This window comes from Canis lupus, chromosome X (genome assembly GCF_003254725.2).
Source record: "Canis lupus dingo isolate Sandy chromosome X, ASM325472v2, whole genome shotgun sequence".
Classification (NCBI taxonomy): domain Eukaryota; kingdom Metazoa; phylum Chordata; class Mammalia; order Carnivora; family Canidae; genus Canis; species Canis lupus.
The window spans coordinates 128125-151290 of record NC_064281.1 but is presented as its reverse complement, the minus strand read 5'-3'; the positions used below and the strand labels follow the sequence as shown (position 1 = coordinate 151290).

Here is a 23166-nt window from a genome sequence, read left to right as displayed (position 1 = left end):
CCGCAAAACTGCAGGACGGGCCTCGCGCGCGCTCCCGACCTCCGCTCGTCCCCGTGGTCGGCGGAGACGCACTGCGCATGTCCGCGCGCTCCCGCCGCGCACGCACCGCGCATGCGCGCCCCGGCCCCCGCCGGGCCTCCGGCTCGCTCCCGCTAGGCACGCACCGCGCATGCCCGCCCCCGGCCCTCCGCCGGCCCCGCTCCCTCAAGCGCCTCGCGGCGGGCACGCACTGCGCATGCTCACACCCCCAGGCTGCTGCCCCTCCCCCACGCCCAGCCCTAGCGCCCCCCGGCCCCCCCCCCCCCCCCCCGCTTGCAGCCACGCCCCCACCGCGCCCGGCCAAGGTCGCCGCGTCCGACGCCGGGGAGCGCGCGGGGCCCGGGCCGCCGTGATGACGTCACGCGCTGCGGTGACGCGCGACGTGGGCGACCTTGTTGGGGAGCGCGGCCGGCGCGCCCGTTTTGAAGCTGCCGGGGCTGCGCCGGCCTGTCCGCGCTCCTGACGCGCCGCCGCCGGGACGCCGCCGCCGGGACCCCGCCCGGCGCCCCTCCCGCTCCCGGGGGCGCCGCCCTCCTCCCGGACCTCCGCCCGCGCCCCCGCCGGGGCCCCGCCGGGGCCGGGCTCTGTCCCCACCCGCGCCCCGCGCCTCGCCTCGGTATCGGGCCCGTGACCCCGCGACCCCGCGACCCCGCGACCTCGAACTCCGGGTTCTAGGCGCGTGACCCCGCGACCCTGAACTCCGGGTTCTAGGCGCGTGACCCTGCGACCCCGAACTCCGGGTTCTAGCCGCCTGACACTCCGGACCCGCGACCCGGCCGTGACCTCGCAACCCCGGGACCCAGAATTCCGGATTCTAGGCGCGTGACCCCTGAGACCCCGCGCCCCGGCTCGTGACCCCGGGACCCCAATCTCTGGGCCTGTGACCACGGCGTCCCCAAACTCTGGACTCCGCGCCCCCAGCCCGTGACCCCGTGACCCCGAACTCCGGGTTCACAATCCCTGGTCCCTGGGACCGGGAATTCCGGGTTCTACACGCGTGACCCCACGACTCCGAACTGCAGGTTGGCAATCCCTGCCTACCCGGGACCCCGAACTCCGGGTTCGGTCCCCAGGGCCCGGGGCTGCAGGCCCGGCACCGTCACTAGGCCGGCTGTCACCCCGCCCGTCCCCGGGACCCGGGACTCCCGCTGGTGGCCAACCCCGGCCTGGCCGAGCTCCATTCCGGCCACACTCTGCCCGCAGCGTCCGGCGGGGTGCAGAGGAGGGGCTCCCCGGGAGCGCGGCTCGGCCATCGGGATGCCGCCCGGCAAAGTCCTGCAGCCGGTCCTCAAGATGAAGGTGGACGAGCTGTTCCTGCGCTGGCTCAGCGAGTCTAGCACACAGGCGCTGCTGCGGGACTGCCTGCAGCGGATCAAGGTGCCCGGGAGGAGCCCCGGCGCCCTGCTCGCCCCCGCAGCGCCCGCCTGCAAGCCCGGGGTGCTGGACGGCCTGGGGGTGCCCAGCCTGGCCCCCGCATCCACCGCGCTCCCGCTGGGAGCCGCCTCAAGTCCCAGGAGCGGCCCACACGCACGAGGGACTCGTCGATCCACGGGGACCAGAGCTGTAAGTCCGTGCGCACTTCCGCTCGCACCTCTGAGGGTAGCATGGGGGGGGGGGGGCTTGTGACTGCACCAGCGTCGTGCTCTGGTGGGTCCCCACACGACGGCCCTGTGCGCTGAAGCCGACCCACGCGGCCGTCTGGTTCCTGGAGGTTGCTGGAGTCGTGGCCTTCAGGGGTCTGCTTTTGCAGTTTCTTCTAGAGGCTCGGGCGTGGAGCCTAGAGGTAACTGCCTCCTGTGTGGTCTTGTCCCTAAAAGGTCCGGGGTGCTTACAGGCAGGGGTGCAGCGGACGAGGCGTGGATTTCTGCCGCCAGGCTCCGTGGCCCTTCAGAGCCCTGCCGCGGTGGCCGCAGGAGTTCACGAGCAGGCGTGGCTCGTGCCCACCGCTGCGCCGGGACCTGTTGTGACGCGGCCCACGGGGTGTCTGCGGGGAGCAGGCAGGAGGCTCAAGGCCACGCCAGACCCCGCCTGCTGTGGACGCCCCGGGTCGCCCCCCAGGGAGGCTCTTCCAGCTGCAGGCCCCAGACCGTCCTGCCTGCCCTGGCTCGGGTCGCTGTCCCCCTGACCTGCAGGACCAACACGCGGTCTGCGGTCGCACCCGAAGCGCTCGTCGCCCAGAGGCCGCGGGGCGTGTGAGAGGCCAGCACTCGCGCAGGAGGCTTCCTCTCGCAGGGCCGGGGGCGTCCGTCCTCAGCAGGCCTTCTCGGGGCTGACCCCGAAGCCCGTCTCGGGGAGGCCCCTCCGCTCTCGCAGGTGCATTCTGGAGCCTTGGGACCCCGTGACCTCGCGTGAACCCCGTGGGGCCTGCAGGTGGCAGGTCAGCCCTGCATGAGGACGGGCCCTGGATGCCTCCTGAAGGGCGTGTTTCTGTAAAGCAGGCTCGGAGGTGTGTGGCGCTGCGGGTTAAGTTCAGGTGTTCACAGCACAGAGAGGTTTTTCATGTCAAGTGGGAAGCACATTGGGCAGGAGGGAACAAGGGGACTTGGGAAGACGTCCCGTGTCCCGCCTCGCTCAGAGGCTGCAGCGGTTGGGCCGCGGGAAGGCTGGCTGATGAGCGGGGCCGCCTGCAGCCGTCTGACTGGGAGGCGTGTGGCCACCTGCCCGTGGGCTCGGGCAGGGTGTTTGGGCAGGATGCAGCTCTGGTCCCACAGTGCTCGGGCAGGGTGCAGTGCTCTGGGCCCAGGTTGCTCGGGCAGAGTGCTTGGACAGGATGCAGCTCTGCGCCCACAGTGCTCAGGCAGGGTGCTTGGGCAGGGTACAGTGCTCTGGGCCCAGGGTGCTTGGGAAGGGTGCTCAGGCAGGGTGCGGCTCTGGGCCCACAGTGCTCGGGCAGGTACTTGGGCAGGGTGCTTGGGCAGGGTGCAGGTCTGGGCCCAGGGTGCTCGGGCAGAGTGCTTGGGCAGGATGCAGCTCTGGGCCGACAGTGCTCGGGCAGGGTGCTTGGGCAGGGTGCTCAGGCAGGGTGCAGGTCTGGGCCCAAGTCTGGGCCCAGGGTGCTAGGGCAGGGTGCTTCGGCCGGGTGCTCGGGCAGGGTGCTCCGGCAGGGTGTGGCTCTGGGCCCATGATGCTTGGGCAGGGTCCTTGGGCAGGTGCTTGGGCAGGGTGCTTGGGCAGGGTGTGGCTCTGGGCCCAGGGTGCTTGGGCAGGGTGCTCTGGCAGGGTGCTTGGGCAGGTGCTTCGGCAGGGTGCTCAGGCAGGTGTGGCTCTGGGCCCAGGGTGCTGGGGCAGGGTGCTCAGGCAGGTGCTTGGGCAGGGTGCTCGGGCAGGGTGAGCGCTCTGGGCCCAGGGTGCTGTGCATGCTTCCTCGGCTGGCTGCCAGGGCTCGCGGATGCTGTGCGCCGGAGGGGGGGGGGGGGCACACTAGTGAGCTACACGATTCACGCCCAGTCCACGGAGCACCCGAGTCTCACTTCCAGCTCGGGTCATGGTCTCTGTCATGAGATCCAGCGCCGCGTCGGGCTCCACGCGCAGCACAGACTCTGCTGGAGGCTGTGCACCTCTCCCTCTGCCCCTGCGCTCTCCCCCCGCAAGGCAGAGACGCACCCCGTGTGCTGCCGCAGCCCTGAGACACCCTGAGGCCCGGCGGGTGCCGGTGCAGGACGCGGGAGGAGGCAGGGAGGGGCTGCTGGGACCTGCCGCCGCCTCGGGGCCATGGGAGGTCCAGGGAGGGGCTGCTGGGACCTGCCGCCGCCTCGGGGCCATGGGAGGTCCCTGGGCTGCTCGGCAGTGCCCGCGACCAGCAGGGCAGCCGTTTTGACGAGGAGCAGAACGCGGTTTTTCTCTTTGGGGTTTTCACGGCAACGTCGGCTCTTGTCTGGGACGTGACGTTGACCTGAAGCGCGTCCTAGCATGTTTGGAATTTACGGACTGTTTCAGGGGAACCTCGGGCAGCGAGGTGTTCTCACAGGGACCAGATGCCAGGGCCCCAGTGCCGTGCTCCCCGCCCACGCGCTGCGGCGGCCGTGTGAACGGAGACCGGATTCCCAGGCACAGACGGGACGAGACGGTCGGGTGCTGCTCACGGTCTGAGGGCAGGTCCCAGGGACAGAAGCACCCTGCTCCAAACACGGGAAGGCGGAAGGTGCGCCCTGTGCGGCGGCTTCTCAGCCCTGCTCCGTGTGATTCCCCAGCTGCGAGGACGCGGAGGCACAGGTCGTCCAAACGCTCCCACTGAGCGCCCGATGGCCCTGTTACGTCACGCACCCCGCGAGTGTCGCCGCACACGGATTGCGTGATGGGTTTGCAAACACGTTACATAAATGCTAGGGACACTTGGACGGCCCCCTGCCTGACTCCCCGTGGAGAAGATGGAGTCTGAATGGGGGGGACTCCATGCGTCTGACTCCCACAGTCCCACCAGGATGTCCCTGCTACGATGACCCTAAACGTGCCTCTAGGGAGGTTCTTCCCAGGGCAGTCAGAGCTAACTGTGCACGGGAGTGTCTGCGGGACTTCCTACCCCGGGGACCTCGTCCACGGGAGACATCGAGGTGCAGTTTGAGGGACCACGGACCCGGCTTTCCTTCCTAGAGGACGCAAAGTGGTGCTTTAAACAGATGTTAGAGCTGAGGTCTGGTCCAGCAGCCAGTTCACGCTCCCTGCAGGGCCTCCCCCTACTCCTCCCCCCCACAGTGGGGAACGTCCCGGTGACCTGGACCAGTGGCCAGTTCACACTCCTCCAGGGCCTCCTGCCTGCTCCTCCCCCCCATGGGGAACGTCCTGGTGACCTACCATGTTCGTTCATCCTCCGTGTGCTGTGTGGTGAGCAATAAGGACTCAGGTTAGAGTATAAGTAACCCTATCGACGCCTCGTCTCACCACGTCTCAGAGCATTGTAGCTCCTGGGCCTGGGGAAGCCCCAACTGTCCCTGGGGGACTCCCCCAGAGGCGCGCTAACGCATCAGGGGACAGGATACCCAGGATACCTTCGCCTGTGACCACCGTCAGCAGACACAGCGTTGGCGGTGGGATCTGACGTTCCTGAAACGCCAAGGGCCGCCGCCTGGGCAGTAGAGCTTCCTTTGCACCCGCTCTGGTCGCCGATAAGGTTCCCTTCGGGTATTTCCTCCGGTCTTAGGTTGGACTCTCTTCTAACATGGAGCCGGGAGGGTTCTCCGTATAAAGCTTGAAGCACGTGCTTTGTAACGCAGGTGTTCTGAAGGAGGTAGGGGGTGTGAGGACTTGCTCACGACGTTGGGGGGTATGGCGGTCCCTCGGGAGGGGTGCGAGGGCCTCCTCAGGTGGCGGGAGGGCATGGGCCCCCTCAAATGGTAGGGGGGCATGGGACCCTGTCTGTTGGGGAGGGCAGAGTGTCCTTCAGGACGTTCTGGGGTTCAGGGGCTCCCACAGCGGGTGGGGGGATGCAGGGGCTCCATGGCAGGTGGGGACACTTCTGACTCTCGGGGGGCCCCTGCTGACTCACAGGGCCTCCAGTCTCCCCAGCTCCAGAGAAGCCGGCCTGGATGCTGATGCCCCAGAGGCTCACCTGCCCTGCGGCTCGCAGCTGTACTGTCCTGGACGTCACCTACGGGAGGGTCTGTCCCCAGCTGCACCTGCCCCGATGCCCCTGAACGGCTCCCTGGCAGGTGGACAGCTGCCACTTCGGGGTGCAGCCATCGCAGACATTAGGTGGCCTGGCTGTCGCCTAGGCGGTGCTTTCCCCTTTCCCGCTCTCAAGCTCCGTTCACTCTGACACACCACCGTGTCCCCCAAGCAGCCAGTGTTGTTGTGAGGCTCGTCTTCTGCAGGCGTGCGTCCTGCAGATCGCCAACAGCTGCGTTCCATCGGCACCCCGTGGTGGTGCCTTCCTTTGGGCCTGTGCGGCCCACTGCGTCCTGGGCTGCTTTCCGCTGTCATGATGAATCCCGCTGAGGATTTTAGTTTTTTTTTTTTTTAAAGACTTTATTTATTTATTCATGAGAGACACAGAGAGGCAGAGACACAGGCAGAGGGAGAAGCAGGCTCCCTGCGGGACTCGATCCCGGGACCCCAGGGCAACGCCCTGAGCCGAAGGCAGAAGCTCCACCCATGAGCCCCCCGGGTGTCCCAGGACTTTGGTTTTTAAGTGTTAGTGTCGACGTATGTTTTCGTTTCTCTTGGGGAGACGCCTGCAGTGCAGTTCCTGGGGGTGACGGTGAACACACACTTAAAGTCTGGGGAACCCGGCGCGCTGTTCTCCAGGGTGGCGGCGCCTTTCGGCGTCCCGTGGGGGGCGCACGGGATCTGCCCGCCCTCCCTGTGGTAGCTTCCATCCCGCTCCACACTGCGGGCGTCCGCGTCCCCGGGGTCACGCCGTGCACGCCTCACGGGACGGCTGTCAAGCAGCTCCTAGGGTTTTGGCCGGGGGTGCGCTGAGGCCGTGTGTGTCATCGGTGAACTGTCCTCCTCCCGCGTTGCGTCCTTCGTGGGCTTGCTTGCTTTGCGTGGACGTGCTGCGGTTCCCTGCGCGACCCGTTACAGCTGCTGCACGTGCAGCGTCCACTGCTGCTCGGTGACGTCCTTTCCCTTCGTGCTCACGTCTCAGGAAGCAGGAAAGCTTCACGCGTCGATGACGTGCGACTTGCCACGGGTTTTTGTTGTGTCCCAAATAGGACATGGCATGATCTAAACAGTCTTTGCCACGCTCAGGGTCGAAAAGGTTTGCTCCTCTTTCTTCTATGAGATTTGCAAGCTGGGCTTTTACATTTAGGTTTTGGGGTGTGTTTCAGGCTATGTTTCATACGTGGTCATCCTGCGTAAGGTCCGTCCTACGTCCTGGACCGTCAGAAGGTTCGCAGTTGCTCTTCAGGAAGAAGTATTTTAAATGTGAATCGGACGGCAGGGACCGGGGATGCTTGTCCCTCTGTGCCCCTATGTCCCCCCCACTCTCATAAATATACCTCTGAACTCTTGAGTTGCTAATAATCTTACCCCAAAACGTACGTACAGGTGGACAAATGAGGAAAAGCTTTCTTTTTTTATATTTGGAATAAGATTTTGGGCTTGTAGCAGCGTTTCCGGTGCAGCAGTCCCGTCCGTGGAACGTCTCACAGAGCCCCGTGCCGTGGTGCCTGGTTCGCGCACGCCTCGGTCACTGCAGAAATCCGCAGCAGGGAAGCCAGAGGACTTCATTTGAAGGTGGCGTTTTATCCGGCCCGGTGAGGCCACACGCAGGCGCCCAAGCTCTTGCATGGCGTGCCTCGCTTTGCCGTGGGCCTCCTGTGCTCTGGCCCCATCGCCGCGGCGTGAACAGACCACCCCATGCTGAGGACCTAACGGGCAGAGCTCACAGCTCTGGGGCGGCATGTGGGGCCCCTCGGGGGGCAGGCGTCTGCTCTGCGTGGCGGTCTGCTGCCCGCCCTGTGTTCACGCCAGGAGCGTTGCACCAGCAGGGAGGGGCGGCCCCGTGCACGGCTCACACACACACTCCCGTGGCGGCAGCGACGTGTGGCCCCCGCAAGAGCCCACCGTGTCCTTGTGGGACAGGCTGCGGTCACGTTGCAGGGGGAGGCAGGGAGGCCCTGCCCGTGTGTTCAAGCTGCACAGGTCACATGTCCTGTTGGGGGTATGCAGGAAAGAGGAACGCAGCAAAACCAGCCGGCATGGCCGTGCTTGGCAGGACACCCCACGGCCCCGTCTGATGCACGCCATCCCCGGATCCCTTGTCCCGGTCGCGTGGTGTTCGGGCAGCCTTCCTGCCAGTGGCCTCTGGGTCTGAGTGGACCAGCCTCCCTGTGGTCTCACACAGCACGCCCAGGTCGCCCAGCACCTGCGTGTTCCGGGAACCTGGCGGTTTGCACGCCCTGCCCAGGTCTGAGTGTCTGGACGCCTCAGACGGGGTCGTGGCAGACCTGTGAATCCTAGAAGACCTATAAGAAGTGGCAGAGATGGACTTGCTGGGGTGAGACAGTGGGGAGGTGGGGGTGGGGGACGTGCTCCGGAACAGGACTTAGAACAGGAACAGGGAGGGTGCTTAGGGCACTCGGGGCGGCGTCCCTGCTCTCCCGGCCCTAGGCCCCGTAGCTGCAGACTCGCGTCCTTGTGGGGGGTCCAGGCCCCCAGGTGGCAGCACCAGGAGGAGCCCGAAGGACTCGCAGGACTCGCTCATCGCTCATCACTAATGCGCCGCCTAGCCTAGGGCCGGAAGTTCATAATCGGGGCCGGGGCCGGGGAGGGGAGCTCATGGGAGCCCTGCATTTCCATAAACCTGAAAGCGAAGCCTGTTATGGAGGGAAGGTGGGTGCAGTGTGCTCTGGGCCAGTGCTTAGTGACCGCTGGCATTTCCTGGATGTCCCTGTCCCTGGAGCAGGAAGAGAGGCCACGTCCACCTGCTGGGAGTCCACCTGCTGGGAGGCGGGATGGCAAGTGCAGGCGGATGAGGTGTCCCTGGAGTCCTGCGGTTTCCTGGGGGCCCAGCTCTAGAGGGTCTGCAAAGGAGACGCCCGCCCATGTCCGTGGGGGCCTGGTTCAGGAAGCGGCGTGTGCTGGAGCTAACGCGGCTTCGTGCTGCTCCGGGGTCCTGCGTGTCTTCGGGACGCCTGTGTCTCTGAGTGCGCTTATTCAAACAGTACCTACGCCGTGTGCTGGACTGCACCGTCCGCGTGAACCCTGTGCACGTGGCTGCTGTGCCTGCCAGGCGGTGCGCACTGGACAGACCTCAGAGGAAGGAAGGGAGAGATGCGACGGCGGCGACGGGCAAGGACCAGTAAAGAGCTGCCATCTTCTGGGGGGTTGCAGAGGGCAGCAGCCCCCTGGGTCATTTCCCGTCTGGGTGGCCACCCAGGCGCTGGCGGCCAAGGAGCCTCAGGGGGAGCAGATTGCGGGTGGGGTCCTGGGGCACGGGCGTCCGGGGCGGGGTGAGGCCTGCAGCGAGTGAGTCGTCACAAGAAGAGGGCCATCTTTCTCCGGAGGACACAGTGTTGTCCACGGAGGGGCATCTCGGCTGCCCATACCCCAAACGTAACACTGGCTAGGTACTCAAGTGTTTCTGTCTAGTACATGGCAGGCCTTAATCTGGGCCGCGCAGGTGGGCTCCCTCTGGGCCCTGCAGGTGTGCTTGCTCAGGGCTCTACACGTGTCCTTTCTCAGGGCTCTACAGGTGTGCTCGCTGTAGGGAGTACAGGTGTGCTCACTGTGGACCCTGCAGGTGCGCTCATTGTGAGCGGGCAGGTGCACTTGCTCTGGAGAGGGCAGGTGCGCTCACTCTGGGGTGTGCAGGTGCACTCACTCTGGACCCTGCAGGTGTGCTCACTCTAGAGTATGCAGGTGCACTCACTCTGGGGCCTGCAGGTGTGCCCATTCTGGGCCCTGCAGGTGTTCTCACTCTAGAGTATGCAGGTGCGCTTGCTCTGGCGTGTGCAGGTGCACTTGCTCTGGGCCCTGCAGGTGCGCTCACTCTGGGGAGTACAGGTGTGTCAGTGGGGAGTGCAGATGTGCTTGCTCTGGGCCCTGCAGGTGCGCTCACTATGGGGAGTACAGGTGTGTAGCTCTGGGGAGTGCAGGTGTGCTGGCTCTGGGCCCTGGAGGTGCACTTGTTCTGGGCCCTGCAGGGTGGTTGGTTCCTGTCAGTGGGATGGCTGGACGCTGAGGTTCTGTTCCCCTTTGCTGCTGGGTGTGCCTTAGTGTCTGTGTCACACCTGGGATCCTGTCCTTGAAACCACTCGGGTCACACGGGGGACCTCTGGCAGGCTTTGGGGTCGGCCTCCTCCTTGCGTCTTTCCTTCCTGGTGCCGAGGGAGGTGGAGAGCCTGGGACATTAGGTTCCCAGCCCCCTGCTCCGTCCACTCTGTGCTGTCTGTGCGCGGTCAGGACAGTCCCTGTGCGGCCGCGGCGTGGGGCCACCTGTGCTGTGTGCCTACATCAGCTTGCATTGTGCCCGTGTTAGTAGGGGCCGTCCTACGTCACCTGGACCGGGTGCGCCCTGCTGCGTCCTGAACCTCACATACTGTGCTCCGTGGCCCTCTGGTCACTTCCTGCAGTGAGCGTCCCTCCCTTACCTGGGTCGCCTTCCCTGGTAGCTCCTCCGCTGTACCAGTGGCCTTTGCTGCTCCCCGCTTACCTGCGCGTCATCCGAGGTACACAACCCATATTCCGCACAAGCTGCCCTACGGCACATGGTCTGCCTCTGCCTCTGTAGGAAGGCCGGGTGGGATCCTGCAGGCCTCGAGGACCCCGTGCTGTATTTCCTCAGCCCTAAGTGCAGAGGGCGGGTGGTGGCGCAGACCCCTTTGTTCCGGGCAGGATTTCAGGGAGGGAGCAGCTGCTCTGGAGAGCGCCCCGCCCCCCTCCGCCGCCTCTGCTGACTAGCTGGGTCACCTCCCAGCGGGGACAGCGCCCCCGCCCCGCCCCCGCCCCTGGGGCCAGCAGGCGTGTCCCACAGGGCTCCTTGTGGGGCGCAGGCAGGAGCAGGGGCGCAGGCAGGGGCAGGGGCGCGGGGAGCGCGGCGGTCAGAGCACCCCAGGAGCCGGCTCCGACGGCTCCCTCCTGCCCAGTGGCTCCCGCCCGCGGCCGTGGGGAGGAGCGGGAGCCCCCCCCTGCAGCCATGTGCCCGCGTCAGCCTGTGGAATGCGCGCCGCCCGGGCCCGGCCCCCAGAGCGCCCGGCCGGCCACGCATGGAGCGCGCTGAGCCCGGCTGCCCGGACCGTCCCGCCGGGCGCCGCGGCCCCCCTGAGCCCCCCGAGCCCGCACAGCCCCGCGAGCGAGAGCGCAGCGCCTGGACCGGCCTGCGGAGGCCCGTGCGCGCCGACATGCGGCTCCGGGAGCTGTCGCTGCGCCAGGACCCCGATCTGCGGCAGGAGCTGGCCTCCCTGGCCCGCGGCTGCGACTTTGTGCTGCCGTCCCGCTTCAAGAAGAGACTCAAAGCCTTCCAGCAGGTGCGGCGGCGGGGCCGGGGGGCCGCGTCCCGGGATGGGGGCTGGCGTGCCCGGGCCTGCCCTCTGCGGTCGGGGTGGTCGGGGCGTGCGGGCGTCCCCCGGAGCGGGAGCCGGGCAGCCGGTGTGCCTTGGGCCAGCCGCCCCGCCCGTCCTCAGCCCGTCCTCAGCCGCCCCTGAGGACCGCCGTCCCTGTAGCGCGCCTGCACTGCCTGTCCCCCAGCTGCTGGCGGTCCTCGGGAGTCATCCCCGGGGCTCTTCCCTGCGTGAACCATGGAAGCGTCCCCCGCTCCCTGCCGTGTCCCCCCCGGGGCTCCCGCAGCCCGTCGTCAGGGGCTTGTACTAACCCGCTGGCTTGTGAACTTTGTCGTCCCGTGAGCTCAGAGGAGGAAAACGTGGCTTTGTGTGTGTGACTGTGTATGTTTGTGTCTACGTGTGTCTGTGTGCGTCCGTGTGTCCGTGCGTGTCTACGCACGTGTCTGTGTGTCGTCAGCTAGTCTCAGGGGACCCCGAAATTGAAAAGTCTGGCTCTTCCTGTGAGTTCCCAAGTTACTCTGTATGGCGGGTTTGTCTGTGGCCTGTCGCCCTCCGCCTGCCCCCTAGTGCTCGGGTGCCAGGGGTCAGTCGGGGACAGGACCACAGGTTTGCACGGGGGTGACAGGACAGGGGGCCGTATGTGGGGACAGGATCGGGTGGACTGGACGGGGCAAAGGATGGGGGGTGGATGGGGTGGGCACAGGGTGGGTGGTCTTGGTGGGGGGGACAGGACGGGAGAGTGGACGGGTTGGGGGAGGACAGGGCACAGGATGGGTGGTCTGGGTGGGGGGCACAGGAGCGCAGGGCCGGAGGGGGAGACAGGACAGGGTGGAGGTAGGATGCGGCACAGCAGCACAGGTCTGGAGGCGGGGCACTGCTGCCCAAGTGCCTTCTGTCTGGGCCGACTGACACTTGTTACGTGAAAGCCCAGCGTTCCCTCGGCACGTGGGGACTGGGCGCCCATGTGGCCTCAGGAAAGAGCCCCCAGAGTCCCAGGTCTGTGTGGGGCTGGGAGGGGGAATCAGTTGTCTGTGGGGGCATCGGGGGCGGGGAAGGGCTGCTTGGCTGACGCTGCGACTGCAGTTTTAGGGTCAGGAACTGCTGGGCCCTTTGTGCCTTGGGGGCCCCGAGGTTGTGTGGGGAGGTGGGTGGAGCTGTGCTCTGCTCCCTCCATGTGAGGAAACCCGGAGCAATTGGCCACGCCAGCGCCTGCTCGGGATCTTTAAGGCGGAGGGAAGATCAGGGGATCGGCCCTGTGCAGTCCTCACACCCGCGGCTGCTCCTCCCGGTGTGCTGGGTGGGCTGACCTTCCAGGTGTCGCCTTGCGCTGGGCCTGGGCCGCAGGTGGGCTGACCGTCCTGCCAGTGACTTGCCCTTGCCCTCGGGGCTGGGGTTCCTGAAGCCCTGGTGGTCCTAGGCTGACCGGCATCTCCAGCATCACTGTGGGGACAAGTTCTGTGAATTCCTTTAGCAGGAGGCTGTTCCCCTGCGGGAGACAGCAGTCAGCCGTGTCCTGCGGGGGGCGGGGGGGGGGGGGACGGGGTGTACGGGGCACAGAGCCTCTTTTCTGAGGGCCCTGTGGTCAATCAGATGGTGTTTCTCGTGGGGGGGTAGGGACGGTTCGGGGAGGAACAGCGGGGTGGGGGGGTTCCTGGCTTCCTTCCACCCCGGGGTATCTGGGTGTGGATGTGCACACGGCCCTGGGCACGGAGCTCAGCATATGCTTGTGCCAGCGGGGGCCACCGGCACGGTGGGTGGGACAGAGATGGAGGGACATAGATTTCGGGTGATACAGGGGATTGCAGGGGGCGGGGGGGGGGGAGTGGCAAGGGCAGGGATGAGGGAGGATGGGGAAAGGTGGGATTTCGGGAAGTGGCCTGACAGCCCCACAGGAGAGAGGCTAACTGGGATGCAGGAAATGAGATTGGGAGAGATGGGGAGGGGTGAGGATGGGGGAGGGGGATGAGAGGGGAGATGGGAGGGGGGAGGATGGGAAGGGGGATGAGAGGAGAGACAGGGAAAGGTGAGCATGGGAAGGGGGGTGAAGGGAGAGATGTGGAGAGATGAGGTTGGGGGAGGTGGATGAGAGGGGAGATGGGGAGGGAGGAGGATGGGAGGGGACAAAAGAGACGGGAGGGCTGAGGATGCAGAGGGGGATGAGAGGGGAGAGATGGGAGGGGGAGGATGGGGAGAGGGATGAGGGGACAGATAGGGTTGAGGATGGGAGGGGGACAAAAGATGGGAGGGGTGAGGGTGGAGATGAGAGGAGAGATGGAAAGGAGACACATGGGGTGGGGCCGGATGTTGCAGGAGCTGGTGCGGAGCAGCCTCGGGCGCAGCGGCTGTGCTGCGTTGGCATCAGGAGTGTGTCCACGTGTGTCTGGGCTGCGAGCTCGCCTCACACCTGCCGTCCCGGGTCCTCAGGCTGCGGCACCCACTGGGGGCACTTATTCCCTGATGCTGCAGCCCGTGGGCCCTGGGTCAGGGAACCCCACCCCCGCCCCCACCCCGGCCCTCGGATCAGGATCAGGGCTGCCCTGTCGCCTGCGCTGGCTGAGCTGGAACGCCAGCAACCGCTCCGTCGCCCCCTGCCCCCGGCAGTGCTCCCCAGGCTCCCCCAGGTGGAGCGGCAGCCTGTGCACCCTGGGCGATGCCTTGGTCCCCGCTTCTGCCCCTTGTCACTGCCCGTCCTGGCCCTGCAGGGTCCTCCACGGGGACCATGGGCCCTGCACAGAGCCAGGGGAGGCCCCGTGACGCCATCCCCAGCTGACATGCCTCTATGTCCAGCCGGCCGCCCCCGGTGACTTCGGGGCCTCTGGGCTCTGGCTGTGGGGACCCGAGCAGGGCTGCAGGCTCAGCGGGGTCACGGTGCTGGGGTGGGTCGGCTCCCTGGACCCAGGCTGCCAGGGCCAGCAGGGGACAGGACCGCCTGTGGGTGAGGTGTAGGAGGCGGCTGACTGTCCGTGGTGCCCCGGCCGGGGTGGGGGTGGGGGGAAGACCTTGCGCACAGTTTCCACCCCGTGGGCGCGGCCTGGTGGAGAGCAGACCCTCCCTGTGTGCTGTGCCTGCGGCACCGAGCTGGAGCGAGGTCCCGAAGGCCCCAGGGGGCCACATTGGCCTGGTCCCTGCCCCTGGGAGCCCGTGTCCCGCCCCAAGTCACGTGTGCTGCTGGGCCACCCAGAACCTCCCCAGGAGCACGGCCCGTGCCGAGGCCATTCCAGCTCCTCTGCACCGCGGCCTGAGCTCGGGGGTCCTGTTTCTGCACCCCGGGCGTCCTGTGCGAGGCTCCTTGGCACGTGTGCCCTGTCACAGGGACGGCCCATGGGAGGGGAGGAGAACGTGTGCCTGGGGACCCTTTGTCCCCCCACCCCCCCGCCGCGGCCTCAAAGTGCCTGAAGCTCACCTGCGCGTCCCTCGGGGCCCCCCGGCCCACCCCAACAGCAGCTGCGCATCCGCGGCCCAGGTAGGGGTGCGCCCTGGGCCACTGCAGCTGACACGCACCCTGCCCAGCGCAGCTCCATGGCCTGTCAGGCCCATCACTGTCACTGGGCTTTTCCTGCGTGTCTGTCCCGCGGGAGGGGGTGAGGTCCCTTCTGACGTCCCCACCCTCACCCTGTGACAGGAGGCCGGTGTTCAGACAGGATCCCCCCGGCAAAGCCACAGCCTGCACTGTGTGTGTGCCAGGTGCGGCCGTCCACCCCGAGAGGCCGCGGTGGCTTCGATGGGAACCCGTGGGCAGCCCCCATGGATAGGGGTAGCCCCGCCGTGTGTGTGCTGGACGCCGCGGCCGTGCTCCCGCTCGGCGGCCTCGTGGTGACTCAGTGTGCTGGACAGAAATAGCTCTGCGAGGGGACGTGTCGTCTTTATCAGGGAGTTCCGGGCGGCGTGCCCCACGGGCTCACACAGAGGGGGCGGCCGGCAGGAAGGTGGGCGCAGCACCTGGGAGCCGGGCCCCACTCCTTTGCTCCGCGCGCACCTGCCGGTGCGGGTTCGCCGTCACGGCGTGTGGCCTTCTGGAGCCCAGGGACTCAGCCGAGCCCTGCTCCCACTGGGCGGCGGCTGGGGTGGCCGGCTCCCAACGGCACCCGTGGCCCACAGGAATGTGCGTCCTGCAGCTGTGCTGCCGCCGGGTCTATTTATGTCCCCGAGATTAACCCTGGACGTCCCCGCAGCCTCGCCGGGCTGCGCTCCGGCTCCTGGGGCTATGCGTCGGGCTATGGGGCCTGTGGACACGAGCCCTGGGAACCTGGGGCCTGGGAACACGGACACGGAGCCCAGCCTCCCTCCTTGCTGGCTGCCCCGTGGCGCTTCTGCCCTGGGCGCCGAGGCTCCGTGTGCAGCCCCGGTCGTGGCAACAATGCTCCATGCACGGCCTGGGTCACGGTCCCCCTCCAGGGTGCAGAGTCCACGGGCCCCCCAGGGCCCCCTCCAGGGCGCAGAGTCCACGGGCCCCCCAGGTCCCCCTCCAGGGCGCAGAGTCCATGGGCCCCCCAGGTCCCCCTCCAGGGCACAGACTCCACAGGTCCCCCAGGTCCCCCTGCAGGGCGCAGAATCCACGGGCCCCCCAGGTCCCCCTCCAGGGCGCAGAGTCCACGGGCCCCCCAGGGCCCCTCCAGGGCGCAGAGTCCACGGGCCCCCCAGGGCCCCCTCCAGGGCGCAGAGTCCACGGGCCCCCCAGGTCCCCCTCCAGGGCGCAGAGTCCATGGGCCCCCCAGGTCCCCCTCCAGGGCACAGACTCCACAGGTCCCCCTGCGGGGCGCAGAATCCACAGGCCCCCCAGGTCCCCTTGCGGGGCCCAGACTCCATGAGCCTCCCAGGTCCCCCTCCAGGACCCAGACTCCACTGGCCTCCAGGCCTCCCCTCCAGGATGGAGATTCCCCAGGGCCCCCCCATCTCCCCTGGAGCGTTGGCAGCCTGAGGCCGTGCTTTCTCGTCAAGGTATAGATGGTCCCAAGGGCATTTTGAACAAGACCCTGTTGGACACCCGTGGGGCCCCGAGTCAAGGGTTAGTCTGGGCACCTGTGCCTGGACGCTGCACAGGTGAGCTCTCCTGACCCTCGCAGCTGCCCTGGCTCGGCCCCCAGTCTGCTCTGTGGTTCGGGGTGGGTGTGGGGCCCAGCGGCTTGGAGCCCTGCTGCCGTCTGGCTGGGAGCGGCCGGTGTGGCCGTTACCTGCTCGCAGCACCTGTTGGCCTCCTGTGACCCTCCTGCAGGAGTGGGGGGGGTGTTGGCCGTGGAGGCGGGATCTGAGCCTGGTGTGGGAGGGGCTGACTGAGGGAGTGGGGGTGTCTGGGGCAGGCCATGCGGAGTGTGCCAGAGGCCCTGCACACCTGCCCCTGCCCAGCTCCTGGGCTCCTGGTCCTCAGCATCCGCCCCTGAGCAGGAACCCTGCTCCCTCAGCAGCCTCCAGGGGGAAGGGGGAGGGGCGGTGCCCGTGCAGGGGAGGAGGGGAGGCTTCCCCTGACCTGACCAGGACTCCAGTGACCTGCTGCATGTGTGCAGCGCAGGGACGGGAAGCTGTGTCCCTGGGCTCCCCTTTCCTCCAGCCTGCTTTGTGCCCCTCCCATCCACACCCCTGCACCCTGCACCCAGCACCTCTCTGCTCCTTCCTCCCCCTTCCTCTCCCTGCCTCCCCCTCCCTTCCCCTCCCTCCTCCTGCCTTCTGATCCTCTCCAGGCACTTCCCTCCTCTCTCCTCTCTCCTTTCCCTCCTGCCTTCTTCTCTCCCTTTGTGTCCCCCTGGTCCCCTCCCACCTCCTACCTCCCTCCTCCTTCTCTGTCCCTCCCCCCTCCACATTTGGGGGCGTCTCCCTCACCATCCCTGTGCACCTCGCTATGCAGCTATGTCCCCTGTGTGGGCGCCTCCGCCACCCCCACTGTGAACTGAGGCCAGGTCTGATGAGCGGGAGCACATGGCTCCAGGGGGAAGGCTCTGCAGAAGAGCGGAGGGGGTGAACAGATGGCTGACCGTGACCAGACCTGTGACTGTGGAGGGGATAGGGACTGCAGGGTGGGAAGGGGATGGGGACCATGGGGATTGTGACTAGAGGGGACAGGGACCACGGGGATCTGTGACCATGGGGGCCACGGGGAGCTTGGGGACCTGTGACCTGAGGGCAGGGACTGTGGGGACTTGTGACCACGAGGGGGGACAGAGACTGCAGGGATCTATGACCATGGGGCGGGGGATGGGAAGCGCGGGGACCTGTGACTGGAGGGGGGCACGGGGTCCAGGGGAACCTGTGATCAAGGGGACGGGGACCGTGCCTGTGGCCGTCATGCAGCTGGGCAGAAGCCCCGTGTGTCAGGGTGACCGCCTTTGGGGTCCAGGCCCTGCCCGCGCAGGTGAGGCGGGTGCATGTCCGTGTCTGGGCGCCCCTGCCAACAGTGGGGATCCCTGTTCCTCGGGGTCGGGGCTGCCGGGCCGTCCCCTGTAGCCGTGATCCCAGTGTGCCCTGGGCGTCTACCCCCTTCCCTGAGACCCTCCCTGTGGGTGAGCATCAGCCTCGGGTCTGTGGGCCTGGGCACCTGGGGCGGGGGGCGGTGTTCCCTGCTGGGTCTGCAGGACAAACCCCCAAGCACTGCTGGGAGCCCGGGGCGGGGCAGGGGGGCAGCCAGGGCCTCTGAGCGCAGCCCGGGGCGTCCCCGCCTCGCTGTCCCAGGCCTCCCCAGCTCCAGGCGGGTTCCGGTGGCCGTCCCCCATGGCAGCCTCAGCTGTCGTTTGTCCCTGGGGGTGGACGGACGGACACCCGTGCGTTGGCGTGCGCGTGTCACCGACCTGTTTCTGGGAAAGTGCATACGCGTTCAGGAGCACACCAATCCGGGATTTTACTGACGTAACCCGGCGCGCGGACGGCTGTCGCTTCACGAGGTGACCGCACATCCCCTGCGTCCGCTCTGCCGAGCGGCGGCCAGTACATGTCATCAGCGGGGCCGGGACGGTGCTGGCACATGGAGCCGCCACCTTAGCTGCCACCACGGGGCGGCCCGGGCCGCGCTATGTGCGGCGAGCAGGGGGCGGGCGGGGTGCTGCGTGCGTGGCTCCCGCGGGTCGGGTCAGGGTGCTGGGCGGGTCTGGCGACCTCTGTGCTGCACACGCTGGGTCCCCTGTCCTGGGTGCACGCAGCCGCCCGTCACCGACCACCTGAGCCCTGGGCTGGCCCTCCCCTGTCCACGAGCCTCCGCGCCGCCTCCTCGGGCAGCCTAGGCGTCCCTGTCCCCGTCCCGCAGGGTCCAGCCTGGGGCAGGAGCTGGGGTGGGGGGCTGGCAGCGTGGGCGCGCGACCCCCGCAGGGGCTGCTTGCCGTCGTGTGTCTGGATGTCCCGGGTGCATGTCCTGCTGCCCGGCCCCTCCGCGTGGGCATGGAGAGCAGCCCGGGCAGGTTCTGACGCGCGTGTGTCTGTGTCGTCCCCAGGTGCAGGCCAAGAAGGAGCAGCCCCTGCCGCCCGCCGCCAGCCAGAACATTCCTGCCTTCTACTTCCCTCGGGGCCGCCCCACAGACACGCTGCACGTGGACGCCGTCATCTCCAAGATCGAGCACACCTTCGCCCAGTTCCCGCACGAGAGAGCCACGATGGACGACATGGGCCGCGTGGCCAAGGTGGGCGCCCACGAGTGCGCAGCTCGGCTGCTCACCATCCCAGTGGCTTGCCTTTCGAAGCCCGCGTGGGACCGCGTGGGAGCCCCGCCCGACGAGGCGAGGGACGCGCAGCCTGGGTCGCGGTCCCGGGCTCCCCCAGCCTCTGTCCCTGGGGCTGCGCACAGGCCTTCATGCGGTGTGATTTCATGCCAGGGACCGGCCTGCGGTGGCCTCGTGTGTCCTGGACGCCGTGCTGCAGGCGTGTCCGCGTCGAGGTGTGCAGGGCTGACTCTGCACACTCTGGCTGTCCTCCTGCTGCGGGCGTGCACCATGTGGACTCACGCGTGCCCCGTGAATGCGGCGTCCCGGACCCAGGTGTCCATGTGCATGTCCGCGGTGGCTGTGCGGGTGGCCCTGAGTGGGCTCTGTGGCAGCACGCGAGGGTTCCCACAGGCCCGGCCCGGCCCTTCCCGTCTCGGGGTGGACGGCTCCCGTGTGGGCCCCCCTGGGTTGTGCGCATACCCATCCGCAGAGCCTGCAGTGCTGATGCTGCAGCAGGAAGCGGCTGTGAGTTGCATGCACAGTCCCCCACGCGAGGGCATGTGTCCCCTGGGCGCTGAGCTGCCCGCGTGCCCCTGCGTCCCCTGCCCCGCGTGCTCCTGCACAGGTCCTCCCCGTGCTCCAGAGGCCAGCACTCCCATGGGCTGGGCCTGTGTCCCGTGTTCACGATTCTGCCGTCCAGGCGCAGGGAAGGTTTTCACGCTGACGCACGTCGTCGCACCCAGGATTTCCTTGTGGCTTGTGCTCAGCGTCATTTACTGGGAATCCTTTTAGGGCCGGGGAGGTGGAGCCTCCTCTCTCTGCAGGTCCAGGGCCTGCAGCTGTGACGAGAACGCGTGTCACAGGTTGTGAGGCGGTTGTATGTGGCGCTGTCGGGGTACGCCCTCTGGGGAGGTCTTGGCACCCCCGGGGGAAGAGCGAATCACGGGTGCACGTGGATCACTGGATCCTGCCCCTGTGCAGACACGTGTGTTTCTGTTGTGGCGCCACGACTGTGCTGTGGCGCCACGACCGTGCTGTGGTGCCGTGCTTTGTGGTCACGTTTCAGTGGGGAGTGTGGCTCTCGTGCATTGAAGGTGTTGCTCAGGGCCGCCTAGGCTCCGGGGACTCCCGGTCACGCCACGGGGCAATGGAGGGGTTGTGGGTTCTACACAGAGGTCAGCGGGTGAGCTCCTGAGGGTCAGGCTGCGTGGCCGTGGAGGGGTCGTGGGATCTGCACAGAGGTCAGCGGGTGAGCTCCTGGGGGTCAGGCCGCGTGGCCGTGCAGGGGTCGTGGGATCTGCACAGAGGTCAGCGGGTGAGCTCCTGGGGGTCAGGCCGCGTGGCCGTGGAGGGGTCATGGGATCTGCACAGAGGTCAGCGGGTGAGCTCCTGGGGGTCAGGCCGCGTGGCCGTGCAGGGGTCGTGGGATCTGCACAGAGGTCAGCGGGTGAGCTCCTGGGGGTCAGGCCGCGTGGCCGTGCAGGGGTCGTGGGATCTGCACAGAGGTCAGCGGGTGAGCTCCTGGGGGTCAGGCCGCGTGGCCGTGGAGGGGTCGTGGGATCTGCACAGAGGTCAGCGGGTGAGCTCCTGGGGGTCAGGCCGCGTGGCCGTGCAGGGGTCGTGGGATCTGCACAGAGGTCAGCGGGTGAGCTCCTGGGGGTCAGGCCGCGTGGCCGTGCAGGGGTCGTGGGATCTGCACAGAGGTCAGCGGGTGAGCTCCTGGGGGTCAGGCCGCGTGGCCGTGCAGGGGTCGTGGGATCTGCACAGAGGTCAGCGGGTGAGCTCCTGGGGGTCAGGCCACGTGGCCGTGGAGGGGTCGTGGGATCTGCAGAGGTCAGCGGGTGAGCTCCTGAGGGTCAGGCCACATGGCTGTGGAGGGGTCGTGGCTTCTGCACAGAGGTCAGCAGGGGTTTCCTGGGGTCAGGCTGCGTAGCCGTGGAGGGGTCTTGGGATCTGCACAGAGGTCAGTGGGTGGGTGCCTGGGGGTCAGGCCGCATGGCCGTGGAGGGGTCGTGGGATCTGCACAGAGGTCAGCAGGTGAGCTCCTGGGGTCACCCCTTCATACCTACCACCGTGTTCACAGTCTCTCCTGCGATCTGTGTCCGCGGGCTTCTCTCCGTGTCTTGGAGCTTGTCTTCCTCCCAGTGAGGTTTCAGAGTTTCTGCGTGAACCCTGCACGTCTTTAGTTAAATTCGTTCTCTGCTGCTGTTATCAGTGCAGTTGTGTCACGCACGTGTTGTTCAGACGGCCTTTGGTGAGTGTGTGAAAGTGCAGTTGATGCTCTGTGGATCTCGTGTCCTGCACATGTGTGACCTCACATGTCTGTTGTCGTGCTGCTTCGGGGTGTCCGTGAGTGTCCACAGGGGAGAAATGTGTCAGGGGTCCCTCTGGCCACCATCCTCCCCACCGCGCGTGTGCATGGCTCCTGTCCTCTCTGTGCCTCCCTGTGCCACTGGCTCAGCTCCTGTGTAGCGTGGGGGCAGCTGGACGTGTGCACGGCCCTGGGTCTGCGCTGCTCTCGTGCGGAAAGGATGCGGTGTCCCACCCACGAGTGGGACGTGAGCTGTGCGCTTTGCGCAGCACGTGTGTCGGGGGGGGACGTCTCCCCACAGCATGCGAGCTGCAGCGGGACTTGGGCTGTGCACTGCGTGTGTCACCTGCCTCGTGTGCACCTGCTCCGTGGTTTGGTGTTTCATCCACCTGATCCCGTGTTTCCGCGTAGCACCAACCTCTCCTTCAGGGAATACCCGCCGTGGCCGCGGGGCGTCGTCCCCTCTGGGTGTTCGTGCTATCGGCTCACTCAGGATGTCACCTGCGTCCATGTCCCTCAGACGTTCTGTTGCCATCTGGGGACTCCTGCGTCTCCGTTTCACATTAGTCACATGGCTCATGGAGCAGGGGTCACACGGGTTCCCGTCTCCCTTCGCAGCTGGGCCTCTTACAGGATCGTCAGACGTCCGCAGGCGACGCTGATGGGTTCATCCCGTGTCGACTGGCCCCTGGTGCAGCGCGAGCTCCCCATCCGTGCCTGGCTCGTGGTCCTGCTGCGGGTCTGCCTGGCTGCCCGCCTTGTCCCCGTTGCACGTTCTGTGTCGTGACGTGTGTCTGGGAGGTCCCTGCATGTGAGGCCGGCATCATTTCCTGTGGGCGCGTCCGAGTTCCTGTTCCACCCTCACCCGTGGGGGTCACGGGCTATCGCCCATGTCCTCTGGCCACCCAGCCCCCTGTCCTGTGGCCGCAACATGTTCCCGCGGTCGCTCACGTCCCCGCGTCCCGCCCGTGCCCGTCCTGTTTCCCCCAGAACCCGGCCCGCAGGACAGCGGACCTCCGGCTGCAGCCGCAGTGACGCGTGTGACCATCAGGCTGCGACAGTGGGCGCGCCATGCTGCAACCTCTGGCTGAAGGAGCGGGTTTCAGGGGTAAGCAGCACGTTCTCACGTTCCCCCTGAGGCCCCCGGAGAAGCAGGCTGATGCGGCAGGAGGCCAAGGCTCCCCCACGCACCGTGCTGTCCGTGTGGGAGCCGAGTCACAGGCACATGGCGCCGGGTCCGCACACACCACAGTCATGTCTGTGCTCGCTCCCACGTCGGTGCCGCCGTCTCGGTGTCATGAGTCCCCCGGGTAGTGTGTGCATGAACACGTGACGCATTGGCCATCGGGCCCCGGCAGCGGTGCCGCGTGACGTGTACGGGCTGGCGATCACGGACGCGGGCAGCGGCGTCCTCGGGCACGTCTGCTTGGCGTTCCTGGTGGTTTGCGGACACGGTATTGGAGGAATGTCCGCGACGCCGGTTCACGGAGACGTGCGCTCGGTTCTCCGTGGTGCTGCTCGTCGCCCAGTGCGTGACCCATGGTCCTCTGCCAGGACGGTTTTCCTCCTGCCGCCGTTCCCGTGCTCGCTCCTTGTCCTGGGGCCTGTGAGGAGACCGGAACCGAGAACCTCCCACCTCCCACGGAGCCGCTGCCCCGAGGGCACAGGCCCCTTCACGGAGCGTGTCCTCTCTGCTGACGTCGTGCAGGCGGCTTTGCTCTGCTAGCATGTACCCGTAGACTCGGTTCTCACCTGTTCACGTGTCTCTGAAACGGTTCTTTGTGTGACTTGTACGTTAGTTGCTTCGGTATTTTTTCTCGTTTCCTTGTATCGCTTTTAGCGTCCTGACCAGGCCTGCACGTGAGCCTCCAGGGACTTAGTATTGTTTGTCTCGGCTTCCTTTGTCGTGTGGCCACGGTGGAGACGGATTCGGCTCACTTTTCACATGAGCACCCGTCAGCTTCTGGGATCATCGTTTTGTTTTTTTGGTCGCGATTTCTGCGCTCATCTTTACCATTTTCTTGCAGGTTTTTCTACCTGGTTGTTCTTTCCTAGCTTCTGCAGTGACTCGTTCCTTCTTGGTCAGCGTCGTTGGTGTAGAGTTGACATGACGCACAGGGAGATTCCCCGTGTTACACGTACAGCGCACTGTGTCTCGTGAACGTGTCCCCCGCACGCGTCCTCGTCAGGGCGGGGAGTGCCGTCCCTGCCGCCAGACTATCCTTGCAGCTGGTCCGCTCCTGGCTCCCTGCCC

The 23166-nt window shown here is 67.0% G+C and overlaps 1 protein-coding gene and 1 long non-coding RNA gene across 3 annotated transcripts in view; both read left to right on the top strand.

The window, feature by feature from the left end:
- The first annotated feature begins 531 nt into the window (after positions 1-531).
- Positions 532-23166, top strand: part of PPP2R3B (protein phosphatase 2 regulatory subunit B''beta) — a 36267-nt gene continuing 13632 nt past the window's right edge. The window contains exons 1-2 of one of the 2 annotated variants that reach the window (XM_025435276.3): positions 534-1602; positions 18395-18580. In XM_025435276.3, coding sequence (XP_025291061.1) covers positions 1297-1602; positions 18395-18580 — 492 coding nt within the window. In that variant the 5' untranslated portion in view covers positions 534-1296. Of the gene's footprint in view, positions 1603-18394; positions 18581-23166 lie in introns of both variants that reach the window. The other variant, XM_049107336.1, reaches the window with a different exon arrangement.
- Positions 18596-20550, top strand: LOC125754615 (uncharacterized). Its single transcript, XR_007409322.1, has 3 exons — positions 18596-19908; positions 19975-20106; positions 20173-20550. It is a non-coding gene; the product is annotated as an uncharacterized LOC125754615 (long non-coding RNA).